The sequence below is a fragment of the Pteronotus mesoamericanus genome, unplaced genomic scaffold (assembly GCF_021234165.1).
Source record: "Pteronotus mesoamericanus isolate MK-2021 breed Mesoamerican mustached bat unplaced genomic scaffold, CSHL_Meso_final contig_59, whole genome shotgun sequence".
NCBI classification, from domain to species: Eukaryota; Metazoa; Chordata; class Mammalia; order Chiroptera; family Mormoopidae; genus Pteronotus; species Pteronotus mesoamericanus.
The window spans coordinates 348,979-363,608 of record NW_026555206.1 but is presented as its reverse complement, the minus strand read 5'-3'; the positions used below and the strand labels follow the sequence as shown (position 1 = coordinate 363,608).

At 49.6% G+C, this 14,630-nt stretch overlaps 1 protein-coding gene across 5 annotated transcripts in view; it reads right to left on the bottom strand.

Annotated features, from left to right (window-relative positions):
* The window catches only part of TSPAN14 (tetraspanin 14), a 50,905-nt gene that overhangs the window by 2,127 nt on the left and 34,148 nt on the right, over positions 1-14,630 (bottom strand). For 4 of the 5 annotated variants that reach the window (XM_054580445.1, XM_054580444.1, XM_054580443.1 and 1 more), the window contains 5 exons: positions 7,943-7,993; positions 6,083-6,229; positions 4,632-4,802; positions 2,584-2,709; positions 1,364-1,408 (listed from right to left, as the gene is read on the bottom strand). In XM_054580445.1, the coding sequence (XP_054436420.1) occupies positions 1,364-1,408; positions 2,584-2,709; positions 4,632-4,802; positions 6,083-6,229; positions 7,943-7,993 (540 nt within the window). The remainder of the gene's footprint in view (positions 1-1,363; positions 1,409-2,583; positions 2,710-4,631; positions 4,803-6,082; positions 6,230-7,942; positions 7,994-14,630) is intronic. The other variant, XM_054580448.1, reaches the window with a different exon arrangement.

Below are 14,630 nucleotides of genomic sequence, written 5' to 3'. Positions count from 1 at the left end.
CTGTGTCTAAAGAGAGAGAAACTGGGGGGCTCAGCATCTTCCATGTCAGAAGATTTGGCTGGAGAAAGAAGGGGCAGTGGTTTTTCAGAGTGTGTCCCGCAGTCCAAGTAAGCTTGGCTCCAGAAGCCAGAGCCAGCAGGGATGGTCACAAGCCCTGGATTCCATAATGAAGCCAAGGTTGTCCCAGATTCTGACTGTGCTGGACCCAGCCCCTAGCAGAGGCTCAGTGAGCACTTGGGGATCTCAACCGACCACATAGACCCCACCCTCACCTACCCTATACACAGCAGTTCTGCCCCTTACCCATCTGCCTCTACTGTGGAAACACTATTGGAACATTAATTCACTTTAGTGGTGTTAGTGGCTGAATTGTGTTCCCCTAAAACTCACATATAAAACTCCTAATTCTCAATACCTCAGAATGAGACTCTATTTGGAGATAGGGTGTTTAAAGAGGTGAACAGATTAAACTGAAGTCACTGGGGTGGGTCCTAATCCAATACAACTGGTGTCTTGATAAGAAGAGCCTCAGAAGAAACCAAACCTGCAGACACCTTCCTCTTGGACTTCTAACCTCCAAGATACTGAGAAAATTAATTCCTGCTGTTTAAGGTACATAGTCTGTGGAACCCTTGTTATGGCAGCCCTAGCATCTAATATAAGTGGCAATCAAATTCATAACTGGAGAAGCTGCTGTTGAGATAGGCCCACTGCCTACCTGTGGAATGGAGGTCAATGCAGAAGGACTTGAGGTTTCCCAAACCAGGTGCACATCCCTAGTGTCCATGGCCAACAGGAGTGTCTATAGATCCCTTTCCTTCAGAACAGTCATTCATATCACCAGAGGCCACCAGCGCAAGGTTGGAGTGGGGACTCACTTCACGTCCAAGTGCACACTCCCTGTGGCCTAAAAAAAGCCCTAGAAGACTGACCCACTCCTGCACTGAGACCCATCTTCCTCCATGTTGTCACCACTGCCTCCATATGGCAGATGGACCAAATCATAAGCTCCTTCGGCTTCATCCTGGACCCCTAAATAATAGACACCAAGCAATCTCTTAAAAATGTAGTCTTTGTTCCCCAAAACTGTTATCTGATCTCTTTCCACTAACATAGCAACTGTGAGGTTCTATGACTGTAGCTCACAGGGCTTGAAATCACACTCATCACTCCTCTCATGAGTCCTGCCACCAGCTCAGGCAAGGAGCACGCTGCTGGTCACTTCGCTCCCAGCTCAGGAAGCACCTGTGAGCTTCATCTCCACTAGTTCTCCCACTCCAGTTTTCACTCGTGCTAAATGAGGAACCTAGGCCACACGGAATAAACCAGAAGATCTCAGAGTTATATGCACTGGGGCTCTTACCTGAGTCCTGACATCATATCCACACTGCGTGTTCACAACTTTTTGCTGTAAGAAAAGCAGGAAAAATTAGTCATTTTTGTTCCTTTGCAAAGCTGGTGGTAAAAGCTTTAAAAAAGTCACAACCAAATGGGCCAGCAAACACCTGTACAAATTCAATTATAGCTCATGTCCTTCAATTATGCTGCCAATTAACCTTTCATTCTAGGATGGATGCGCAAACTTTCTGTGTGAAAGGCTAGATATTAAGTATTTCTGACTCGTCTGTGTTGCAGCTGACAGCAGCCAGTGTCAACATAAAATCGAATAGGCATGGGTATATTTCAATAAAATTTGCATTATAGGCACTGAAATTTGAATATCGCATGATTTTCACATGTCACAAAATATTATTCTTTATTTTCAACTATTTATAAATGTCTAAAACCATTTTTGGCTTGAAGATCACACAGAAAACAGGCAGCAGGCCAGGTCTGCCCAGGTGTCATAGTTGGCCAATCCCTGTGCTGGGAGGTAAAAGTTACATGGCTCAGGATTTCACAGTCACAGTGCAGACCTCAGACACCAGCTGTGCAAGTTCAGCCGAGCCTCTCCTGAGCTGGGGACTCACCCATACCACAGAGATGAGACCCTGGATGGTCAGAGCCCTGCAGCCCAGCACCAGGCCTGTGTAATAACTGTACCACGTTCTATGAAGGGCTCAGTTCTGCTCGGGCTCAGTTCGGGCAGACATTCAGTGCTCTTTCACAGGCTTCTGAAACCTAAGGACCTGGGCTGTGGACTGGGAATGAAAACAGGTGAAGAAGAGAGAACAGAACAGAACAGAATTCTCTACGAACCCCAGGAGGTATGCACCCTCACTGCCCCTATAGGCTTCTAAGAACTGAGCATGGTCTCTCAAGAAAGGAAAATGAAGAGGGCAGACCACAGCTGGGTAAATTCATAACATCATGTCCAGGTACCCAAGTAAGAGCCCTCCAGGGAGGGATATACAGGTTTTCTCCTGCTCCGCCCTGAGCGCTAGAGCCAAGGTGAGCCATGCAGAAATCTTCCCAGGATTTATCCGTGGAGGATTTCAGAGCTGGCGGAACCCTGGGCAGTGCCGGGAGGGTGAGCAGAGAACTCATTCCATGCAGAAGAGAAGCAGCCCTGAGCACTCAGAGTCAGGAACTGCTCCGCTCCAGGGAAACCAGGTGCTCTCTGCCAGGCACAGGCCAACTCACCGCAGGGTCTGGCACGCAGCAGGAGAAGGGCACCCCACACTTCTCACGGCTGTAGCTGGCACCGCTGCAGTTGAAGTAGACATTGAGGTCCCAGTCTTCAGGGCCATAAGCCCCGCAGCACTGGTTCTACAATCACAAAGCCAAGAGCCATCAGGGTTCGTGAGCCAGGGCTGTGGCTGCCCAGTACAGGGTTGTCAGTCTTAGGGACGCAGGGGTCAGTGTGCCTCTATCTGTAACACAGAGAACTCAAGGTCCACCCCACTGACCTCCCCATATGCACAGAGATGCTGAGTAATGTGCCAAGTAGCCCTTTATGAAGGAAACTGTGGCCATGATGTCTCCTGGGTCCAACACAAAGGGCTGGCTCCATGGTGCCCTTGGCACAGGGCAGAGAGGCTCAGCTCCAGTCCTCCCTCAGCCTGAAGCAATTCCTCCCTTCCCACACCCAGCCCACAGCAGGTGTCTCACTGTCCTTTGAGGCCCCTCTGCACTGCTGGTGTGGTCCTCCACTCTCCCTGAGAGAACACTTTGTGGGCCATGTTTTCCTCCCCAAGAAATTTCCAAGATGGTCCCACCTACCTTTCTTGCTTCTCTACAAATACAGCAGCTGAATGTCTACCCAATCTGGGTGAATGAGACAATCAAAGCTCTGCCCTCCCCTTCCCACCACCTCCACTATCTGGTGTAGCTACAAAAAGAACCCTCATTTGTCTAAAAAAGTATAAAACCAAACATACTGAAAGTAGCACTGTGGCATTAACGGCACCCCAATCTAAGAGCACTTGTCCTTAGAGCTGACAATAGTTATGGCTGTAATCACAACAAATATACAACAGGACTTCTGGGGTTTTTTTTACTTTTGTGGTAAAATCCCATCTTCCCCACCTTCACCTCTCTGTGATCCCAGTCACTCTAATGATTACTTAATATTTCACCATTAGGAGTTTTCAATAATTTAATGAAGACCTCTGGGGAGTTCTATTTTAAAAAGGAAAGGAAGGTACTGGAGAAAACTACAATGTCTTTCAGGCCAGTGGGGGAGGAGCCACCAGGCATGCTCCGCACCAGTGAGCCCAAGATGACATGAAAATGAAGTGAGAATGGCAGCGTTGAACAGAAAAGGCACAGTGAGGGACATCAGAAAATGTCTGGGATTTGGTGACCTTCATAGACTAACATAGGTCACCTGTTAACAAATTAGGAAGGATCTCTGGTCTCATAAAAGGGGCTTTGCCATGTCCCATGATACATGAAAAAAGGGTAAACAAGTCTTGGTTAATAAGAGCAGATCATAGTTATTTTTAATGCCTTCTAATTTCCTTCTCAGAACTCAAGTGTTCCATATAAAAGTACCTGAGGAAGCTAGGTTTTCTGGCAGGGCACAGATCAAACAAGAGCCCTGCACAGGCCAGAATGGGAGGAGTGGGTTCCTCCCGGGGCGGGGGGTGGGGGGGACCAGCTGCAGTCCAAGCCTCCAGGTGCAGCTGCATGCAGGGGTCACAGAGGCCAGCTGGAGAAAAGGCCAGGCCTGGGACTGCTTAGACAAACCCCCAGGGACATGTTCTAGGGAGGTTACATTCCTCTTCATCTGAGGCAGTTTCCTCTAGGCAGTTCTGCCCTCTCAAACAGGAAGGATAAAAGGTCCCGGGGAGGAAGGGGACAGGCGTAGCCTCAGACAGTGAGTCACGTGCCTCTGGTAGAGAAGCCCTGCCCTTCGGCACCCTCAGTGCCCAGGGAACTTTGGACACATGTGCAACCAGAGCTAGAGAGGTCTGGGCCCCAGAGAAGGAGGAAAGGACTAGGCTCCTGAGGGAGGGTGGCCACGGGGACAGCTGGACTTGCCTGTCCAATCCGAATGGGGGGAGGGCACACAAAGAACATGAGCAGGGCAGCCATGAGGAGGCAAAGCTAACTGACCAGAGGCAGAGGTAGCCCCTCCAGGGCCACTGTGCTCCGTATTCCCACTAGCCTGGCTCCTGAGCAACACACACAGACTCAAGCCAGGAAGGCACACACTGTCGCAAGGTGCTACCACAGGCTATACTTACGGCTTTCTGAAGGGAGTCGATGAGGTTCTGCAGGTCAATGTCGTCCCGGTAGGCTCTGATGTTGCTCTCGAAGAACTCCCGGAACCGGTCCCTCACCCAGTCCTGGAATAAGAAGGCCAGCACAGCCACGGCCAACTCCAGGAAGAAGATGAGCACGATGGTGCCGCAGAACTAAGGACGAGAATGAGAGTGGGAGTCACATCCCACTCTCCAGCCTTCCAGCCAGACCTACACCCTCTCTGCCAGAGACTCAGAGAACTAGTTGGGTGATTCTGGGCAACTCTGCCTCATCTTTAAAATGGAGAGACTCATCCCTACCCATGCCAATGCACTGCTAGTGTAAAAGACACATGAGTGAAAGTATGAGAAAGTTCCAAGCCAATATGCCAACCATTTCTTATGAAGAAAACTGAGGCTCACTCAGGCACACAGTTGGCTCATGTCACATAACTCACACAGGACATGGGAATTTCCTGGCAGGGCCCTGCACAATTCTGGATCATCAGTGTTATCTGTGCCCACTCAGTATGGGAGTATATGACAGTCAACTGCACAAAGTTGTCTCCAGAAGCATGACTGCCCCTGACCGCAGCAGTGGTGGCATTCTGCAAGGGCCCACACCCTCCCTTCCATTGAGGCAGACTTCCCACTGCCATCTTCATTGGCCAGACGGCAGCCTAAGACAGGGTATCACATGTGCGCACGCACACACACACACACACAAGGCCTTCTGAAATGCAATCTCCATTCACATAGAAGCAAGACACAAAACAAAACACTTTTAAGTCAAAAAAAGAAAAAAGGGAAAAAACACATGTTTTGCTTTTTAAGTTAAGCCCAGGAAAGAGGAAGCTTGATCTAATAAATTCAACAAATAATATGTTGCAAAACATAATTATGTGTTTTTCCTCTCAGGTGCTATTTCATTTTAACTGAATGCATTTCCAAATGAATGTGTATCTAAATATAAAACCAAACTCTGGGTGAGTCCCAGTTCTGCAGGCAACTTAAGGATTCTGCACTGCACATCCAACATACCCTGCAGCAGGGAAATGATTTCCTAATGTTACTGACAACATCTTCTGATCTCAGCCAGGAAGGGCAAAGGTAAGCAGCAGACAAACAATTACTTTACGACTTGGGAGGGTAGATAAAAGGCAAGAGAGGGGCAGGGGAGTTGGCCTGTGAGCAGTTGACTCTTCTCCCTGGGAGCTGAAAACTAGAGGGGTCACTTCTCTTTCTCTGGTGATGAGAAGTTAGCTTAGCTGATCACTTCCTGAAATCTTACCATGGTGGTGGGGCAGTAGGGTACGAAGGGCTGTCTCCCCACGCCCCACTGCTGGGGCTTAAGGAGGTTTGCAAAAGCTGTTCTCAGTTCTTCCAGATAAAGTATAAACCTGCCCAGCAGAGCCCACCCCCGACCTGTCCCCTCCCCTCCTGGGGCCACTCACAAATTTGAGCAGGCAGATGTTTTCCCGCAGGGCCCCCACGCAGCCAGCAAACCCCAGTGTGAACATCACCACGCCCACCATCAGCACCAGAACGACAGGGTCGATTCCATGCAGTCGGGTCACTTTGGTGAGGTCGGACAGCACCCCCTGAAAGAAGCAGGGCAGGATCAGCCTCGGAGGGCATCAAGGGTGACCTGGGGCTGCTGGGCTGTATACAAAACTAAACCGAGCACAGGGACCTGCCTTGCAAGGCTCAAGCCCCCTTAGAGGCCTGTGCCCAGCAGATCCTTGTCCATCTCCGCCGCCAGGGACTCACATGCAGCATTCCTGGTCCCCACCTAGGCTGTGAGTTCCTCCCAGACAAATCCTCCCCCACCCCTGCGCTTGTAGCCTGAAGGGTACCTATGCCAGGCCTTGAGTAGAGGAGAGCCCTGAGGGGCCCTGTGACCTGTGCTCGAGGTACCCTATGGAAAAACACACTCACCAAGAGCACACAAAGGAAGCACTGTTCATCAAACTTTCTGTGATGATGGTGGCATTCTACACCTGCACTGTCCAAAATGGTAGCCACTGGTCATATGCACTATTGAGCACCTGAAATGTGGCTAGTGGGACTGAAGAAATGAATTTTAATTTGCATTTCATTTTAATTCATTAAAATATAAATAGTCACATGTGGCTAGTGGTAACCGAAATGGACAGAGCAATTCTATGGAGTTCAAAGGAGGAAGGAGAAAACAGGAGTTCAAAGGAGGAAGGAGAGAACAGCCAGGCCAGGCAACCCAGCAGGGATCAGGCGTTGCTGGTTGAGCTGCTGCGGTTCCGGAGGTGGCCACATGGTGGCATTATGAGTCATGACTTAAACCTGCTTTGGGGCCACTAGGACAGAGACACTGCACCTCAGCTTCTGCCCCTTAGACCCGGGTTCACAGGCTACCATAATGGTGCCCAAACCCAAAGGCACCTTTAACCCAAAGGCTTTCTTATCCAGTTCCTAAGGCCATGGCAAGAAAGCCCACATATTTAAGCGTGCCTGTTTCCTTCTTCGGGAGGCCTAAAGGGAGGCTCCACTGAAGAAAGAGAGCCCTGGGCCTGAGACTCAAGAGGAAGCTTTAGTTCCCAGTGTTTACTGCCTGGTCTGCTGGACCTTGTGCCTTCTCTCCCCTCTTCCTCCCTCCCTTCCTCCCTGTAGTGAGGGCCCTGTTCAGCCTTAACCACCTCCCCAGCACCCACCTACCCACAGACCGAAAGGTGGCACCACAGCTCCACCCTTCCCACATCCAGTCTAGTACCTCCTCTGGAGTTCCAAATGCCCCTTGTCCTTCCAAAAGTAAGAGCCTGTGCTCCCATCCTCATCTGTCCTCCATAGGCTGAGCAAGGAGATGCACAGATTCATAGAGACCTACCCTGTCCCACAGAGGCATATAACAGAGCCTGCTCCCGGATTCAGGGGTTCTTTCTGTGGGCAAGGGCAGGAGGTTCAGGAATAAACACAGGGACCTATTTGCTCCCAGAGGCACAGACAGGGTCAGGAAGGTGGCTCCAGGCCTGCACTGGACACGGCTGCAGACAAACCCTAGGGCAACTTGGAGCTTTCGGGAACAGGAAATGGCCCTCCGCGCTCTCAGAGCTCAAAAACCCAGTCAGCCCAGCCCAGGCTGCCAGCAGCAATCCTAGCACGGGGAAGAAGTTTCACGGTAAGTTCAGTAACTGTTTCCAAGAGCTGGCTCTGTGAAGATTAATGACTACAAATCATTACCTTGCACAAGAAATGCTTGTGAGGGAGGAGGGACAATTAAAGCTGAACCAACTTGGTTCTGGCTGTCTGATGCTCAGGGTCCTAGTGATAGCTACACCTACCTTTTCGCTCCATGCCCACAGTCCGGCTCCAAGGAAGGCAACTCCAGCCAACTTGGGGGAGGGGGATGAAAGAGAGACAGAGACAGTTAGCTTGGAAACCAGCACCATGAACGTGCTCCTTAGGTGAGGATCTGCACTGCGAGTAGGGGAATGTCACTGGCTCACGTCCACGCTGGGTGGATCAGGGGCAAGGTGTCCCCCCAGCCCCTACATTTGAAATGGACAGCAAGTTTCTTTGGATAACCCACACATACCTTCCCTGAACATATGGACAAACTCCTTCAACCCCCACAGCTCCATTCAGAGGCAAAGGACCTCAGAACACACTGCCCTGGATAGACTACACAGTCAGACACGTCAGGCTGTGCTCTGTTTCTTCCCCATTCCACAAATACCCCATCCCTTTCGATGTACTGTCTGCTGTATAAGAAGACATCACTCCTCATGAGGGCTGCTCTGGGTGCCCTCCCAGGCTTCCTGTGCAGCTGAGGCTCTGCATAGAACAGGGCGCTGCTGTCAAGAGAACAGAGCCCAGCACCATGCCTGCTGCCCGCCTCAGGCCCCTGGTCTGGAGCACAGACACACGCTGCCTAGGCCATTTGTTGGCCAGGGCTGAGCCAACAGGATATGCTGGGTCTTTAGTTATTGATGCTTACCCCAGGAAAGTAGCAGTTCCCAACCCTGACTTCTCACCTGCAGCAACCCACTGGGGCTAGGCTGGCTCTTGTGCACCACTCTCCCTCACTCCCCAGTATACCACACAGATTCCTGAACAGGGAGGATTTTTCCATATAAAACAAAATACCTCATGGTCTGTATATTATGCAGCCTCTGGTTTTTCTGGTTATCTACTTTATACCATGCTGGCATTTAGCTACCAATTATCAGTACCTCATGCTAAATAATAGAGCTGGGTGTTGCTATGGTTCTCAACCTTCCTAAGTGCATTTTCAAACTTCAAGACATTCTGCACTTGATTCACTACTAGCCCCAGGTGGCTGGAGTGGGAAGGAAAGACCCCTTAAAGAAAGCCCTGGGAGTTTTCAATGTCTTTTGCAACACAGACCAATTTCAGAAAATGTGTACATGCCCAATATTTTACAGGGAATTTCAGAGGGTTCACAGACTTTTTATTGTTTGTTCCCACACAGCCTGTAGAAGAAGCCCTACCTGGATCTGATTCCTCTATTTTCTAAAAGGGAACACATGCCAAAAAGGGCCAAGACCAAAATGCCAAGCCGTGATACAGAAGGGCCCGGATCTCAGGACTGTTTAATTCATTCATTCACTCATTCATCCAACAAATGCTGACTGACTACATCTTAAGTGTCAGGCATGGTCTCAAGCACTGGAACCAGCACTGAGCCTACGTGGTCCTTTCCATAACACCACACTGACTGCCTGCTATTGAGTCCTCCACCGATTAACTAGCTGATGAGGTCTTTGTTTTCTTGGTTGGGTACATGAGCACTTCCTCTCCCCAGAGTCCCATACTGCATGGTAAGCAAGCCTGAAGGTGACGAGTCACTGCCCACTGAGTCCTGCAGGCCTCCCTCCCCACCATCTTCCAAGTCTCTAATGACTTACTCTCTCTTCCTGAAGCTGGAGGTCAAGTCTTCTTTCTCAGTTTATCTAATCTTATCAGACACAGCGGATTATTCCCTTTTCCACAGACCACTCAGCTTTCTGGCCACAAAGCACACATTCACAGCAGTCTTCCACCCTCCCTGTCACTCCTTCTCAGTCTTTTCTGTTTCTTTGTCCTCCTTTTCAGAGGTCTCTAAATGCTGATGGACCTCACTGCTCAATCCTAGACCTCTACCCTCCCCTGAGCTCCCTGGATGACCTCATAATTCATGTGGCTTTAAACTTTATCTACACTGTACACTGCTGACTCACAAATCCAAATCTCCAGCCACAACTGCTCCCAAACCAAATACTCTAATGTCTGTTTGACTTGTCCACCTGAGATATCTAAGGACATTCAATCTTCACATGTCCCCATATGGAATCTTGGTCTCCCAGTCCTCAAGCTGCTCCCTCCAACTCTTCCCTTATTAAACTATGGCACCACCATCCATCTACTCAATCGTTTAAGACAGAAAACCCAAATCTCATGCTTGATGCCCCCAAATTCATCCTACCAGGACCCTCAGTTGGTTCTTCCTCTAAAATGCATAGTGTATTTGGCTGGTTTTCTTCCTGACACTCTGCTCCCACTGGTCCATGCTCGACCCCCTCAGATGCCTCTTCAAGGTCTCCTCACAGGTCCCCAAGCAACCAGAATAATCCTTCACAAACACAGAGCATGTAGCTCCATTCCTCCAAATCCTCCAATGACTTCCTTTGACACTTAGAATAAAATCCAAACTCCTTGCCATAGCCCACATCTCTAACGTCCTCTCCTACTCATCTCCCCACCTTAACCTGCTCCCAGGCCACCCTGGTATTGTTACTAGTTCTTGAATTCACCAAACTCATCCTGTCTCAGAGACCTGACACTAGTTCCTCGGCCTAGAATGTTCTTCCTCCATACCCCTTCCTGGCTTCCTCCCATGCTTCATTCCAGTCTCTTCAGAGTTGCCTGCCTTTTACTGTCCTAGGTGGACAACTCCCTACCCATCAACCCTGACAGCGTTCCCTGTTTGATTTTCCTCATGACACTCATCTAAGACCACACAAGCTATCTGTCTCTCTATCTCTGAGGCCAGAGATACTTTCTGTTTTGTTCAGGATTGTTATCCCAAGAACTTGAAGAAGGACTTGGCCCTTCTTCAGGTAGGTAGAGAATAGGCATGAGTGAGTGAGTCGCCAGAGCTCCCAGACCAGAGCAGCCCTTGTTTGTGATCCTTCCTGCTCCCCTCCCAGGCACACTGCAAGGTCTAACTCAATCCAAATGCGTTTGAAGCAAGAGAGGGCCAAGCAGAAGCCCAGGCTAGCCCAGGTACAAGGCCAAGCCCTACATAAGGACACTAGGATCAGAGCAGGATAGGGCCTGGAGGCTGCCCATCCCTATCTCTCATTCAGTGTCCCCAAAAAGCATTCCATCCCACCCACCACCTGGCACTGCATGGGATGGTGAGGAAAGCCTGCCCCATGGAAACTCCTTATTGAATCTCAGTCCACTCGAGTGACCAGCTCCCCATCACTAAGCAAGCACAGTTCTCCTTCTCGTACAAGGACTGCTCTCATCGAAGGACTCGTGTTTTTTTCCATTCTGTTTTAAAGAACTAAAGTTAACTTGCACCAGAAAAGACAGGAACTAGGGGGTCACATGTCAAATCATGGGTTTAAAGAATACGAGCCCAGGGCAGAAACTTTGGTAACCATACTTGTTTTAGAGACAAGCTGACTAAGGAAGAACCAGACGGGGAAGTGACCTGTCTGGAAGCTCACATAACAACCCTGTAAAGGAGCCAGGATCCTCACCAGCTTCGCCCAGCTCTCAATGAAATTCTCTCGAACACACGGTCCGTGGGGCTGTCCTCACTAGCTGCCAACCATTTGGAAGTGACAGTTCAGCTGAGTGCCTTCCAGCTTCACAGTAACCTTCCTTGTCTCTCTTCTATGACCTGATTAAACTCCCTCCCACAGAATGAGGCCCAACTCCCACCAAGCCCAAAGGAAGGCCAGCTTTGGACCATGAGGTTCAAACACTGGAGCGATCACCATGGGAAGTAGCACCACCTTCCCTGGGTGCCAGGCGCTCTGTTAAACACTTACTACACCTAAAGAAGCCTTTCCATACTCATAACACTGGTAAATCTACCCCCATTTTTCAAATAGGAAAACTCAGATTTGGTTATTCGCCCAAAGTCACACGGCTAGCTACTGTCCCTGAGTTAAGACCAAACCTGAGCATCTCTAACCCTCCTAACTTCCATTATCTCACCGTCTGCAGGGCAGTCATCCAGGCCAGGAAGAGGGGCTAATCACATGGGCCCAGAGGTGTAGGAGTTTCACAGAAGGGGCTTCTGAGCTCTGCAGAGCCAAGGATCCCCACTGTCCATCAGATGGTGAAGATTACTGGGTCCCAACAAGGGCAGGTAGCCAAAGCAGCAGGGCCTCTTTTGAGAGAAAAGGGGTTGCCACTGTAAAGATTCAATATTGACCTTTCCACCTGAGGCAAAGGACCCTATGAAAGAAGGTGAGAAGTCCTCTGGGACACTCTGGGCTGACCCAGCCCTGCCTTGACAAGAAGCCACACAGAATCCACTCACCATGTGAGCAAGTCTGTGGTACTTCACCCAAGGAGGTTCAAGTCACAACAGAAGTGTAGACATCTGGCCAGGCCCTGGTGGACTGGAGGAGGGTTCCAAAACCAAGCATGTCAAAAGCAGCCCTTTATCACCCAAAACTTGGTGGTAAGCCCCTTGCAAAATTTCATGTACTTGGGCAATCCATGTGGGCCCAGAGGTCTTTACTCAATATGTTTGAGGCAAAACATAAGCAGCAATACTGCACCTCAGGCCCTGCCCTGCCAGTCTCTGGTTCTTGTAAACTCCCCCCGCGGGCTGGCTGACATAAGCTAACATTGATAAAGCCTCTTCCCCTGGGCCTCCTATGGGAGCCTCAGAGAAAACCAGAAGGGAAATCAAGAAAGAGTAAGCCACTGAAACTCATGGCAGGCCAGAGCAGCGCTGAGCAAACAAGCAGCACAAGCCAGTGGTGTGGACTTCGATCTCCACCCCGCAACTTCACAGACACAGGACTTCATGTAATTGTGGGTACTTCTCTAAGCCTGTTTTCCTCTACAAAATGGGGTGACCCACCCTAGGTCACAGGAGAGTTGTAGGACTGAAAGAAGTATCAGATGTCATGTACTTACCCTGGGGCATGGAGCCATTCTGAGCGGGCCTTGCCCTCCTGTGAAGGAGGCAGAGCACAGGCATGGAGGGGCCTTCAAGATGCTACCAGCATTTGAAGACACTCTACAAACACTCTATGCTCCCCACCCCCAAGAAAACTCTCAACACTAGTCTTGTCCTAAGACAAGGTCCTTCCTTCGAGAGGCATCTTGTTTTATTGGGTCTCTGGAGGTAAGAGTAAATCGGAGTTTAAAGGAAAAGAGTCTTCTAGAGGCCATTCAAGTGAGATAGGAAAGAATAATGGAAAGAAAACAGGGCAGGGAGTGGAAGAAGCTAGCACGCAGTTGCACCTCTGTTCCTAACTCACCCTGTTGCCTTGAGCAAGCCATCCCTCTCCCAGACCTCACTTAGCCAATCTGCAAAATCAAGCACTTATCTACAAAGTGATCTACAAATGCCTATGCACTTCCTGCCATCTCATCTGTGCCACCAGAAATCATGCCAGGAGGAAGCCCCATGCTCTTTGCACTCTCCATAATCCCAACTCTAGGCCTAGGGAGTTCAGAGAACATCAGAGATGCTTGTGACCACTTAAAAAGCCAACAATTCAAACACTGGCAGATGCCACAGAGCACAGACCCTAATCCCAATTTGGCCCTGAGAACCCAGTGGGCTGAGGAGGAGTACCAGTGATCTCTCGGGGCTAGGAGGCCTTGCTCCTCAAGGCTGTGGCCACTCTGAACCCAATAGAGAACAGGGAATGTTCCTTTTAAACTGGTCCCACATTAAAAGAGTCTAAACCAAGCCACTTCTCAGTGGGACTATGGAAGATCTGGGAGCAGGAAGGGACGCTGTAGCCCAACTTCCTCATTACAGAGGGAAACAGGGCCCCAGGCAGGATGGTGCCTTAGCACAGGGTCACACAGCTATCACACAACAGCTTTTCCTCCTGCCGGAAGGGTGGTTCTGAGAATCAGAGGCATGCGTGCCCTTCTCAGCACAGCTAGTGAACTCATGTTAGGGGCCCTTGCGGGGAGGGTTGAGGACTACCCAGAGCATTCTGAGGCAGCTTCTACAGATGTCTCTGTGTTCCCTGATAACAGAGAGTCCCCCACCACCAAGCTCGCCCAGGAATCTGAATGTGTCAAAGCCTTTGAAAGGAAGGATGGAGGGCAGGGTTATCCAAGGGAGTTTATTAGCAGCTCCCCAAGCAACTAAGAGAAGGAATCCCCAACCCAGCCTCACCCCCACCCCAGCCTCTGCCATCACTAGGCAAGTTCAGTGACTAACAGTGGGCAGAAAACCAAGATATTAAGTCAGGGGTCCACATTTCTATAAGCTAAATGGTAAATATACTCAGCTTTGCGTACTATTTCTACTACTCAACTCTGCTGTTATAGCAGGAAAGCAGCCATAGATGATCTATAAATGAACAGGGAGGGCTGTGTTCCACTAAAGTTGTATGTGCAAAAATAGGCAGCGATCCAGGTCTGTCCTGCAAGCCAAGTTCTGCACTCAGCTATCACACTAAAACCATCTGGACCTAGTGACAAAAGACAGGATTTCCTTCAGCTTGGCCACATGAGCCCCAGGAACATCTCTATAATTCAGGTCTACAACCCTGGTATGTTTTTACACTACTTCAACAGGTCTTAATGGCCTAAAACTGTAAATAACCCAAAGGATATATTCCCACAGCAGAATGTTATACAACAATGAGAATGAATCATCTACAACTACATAAATAGCATGAATGAATCTCACACACAATATTTAACAACAGATGTCAGACTCAAAGGACATAATACTGTCAAGGAAGTGTTATGGACTGAATTGAATGTTTGTGGTGTCCTCTCCCCCATTCAAATCCATATGTTGAA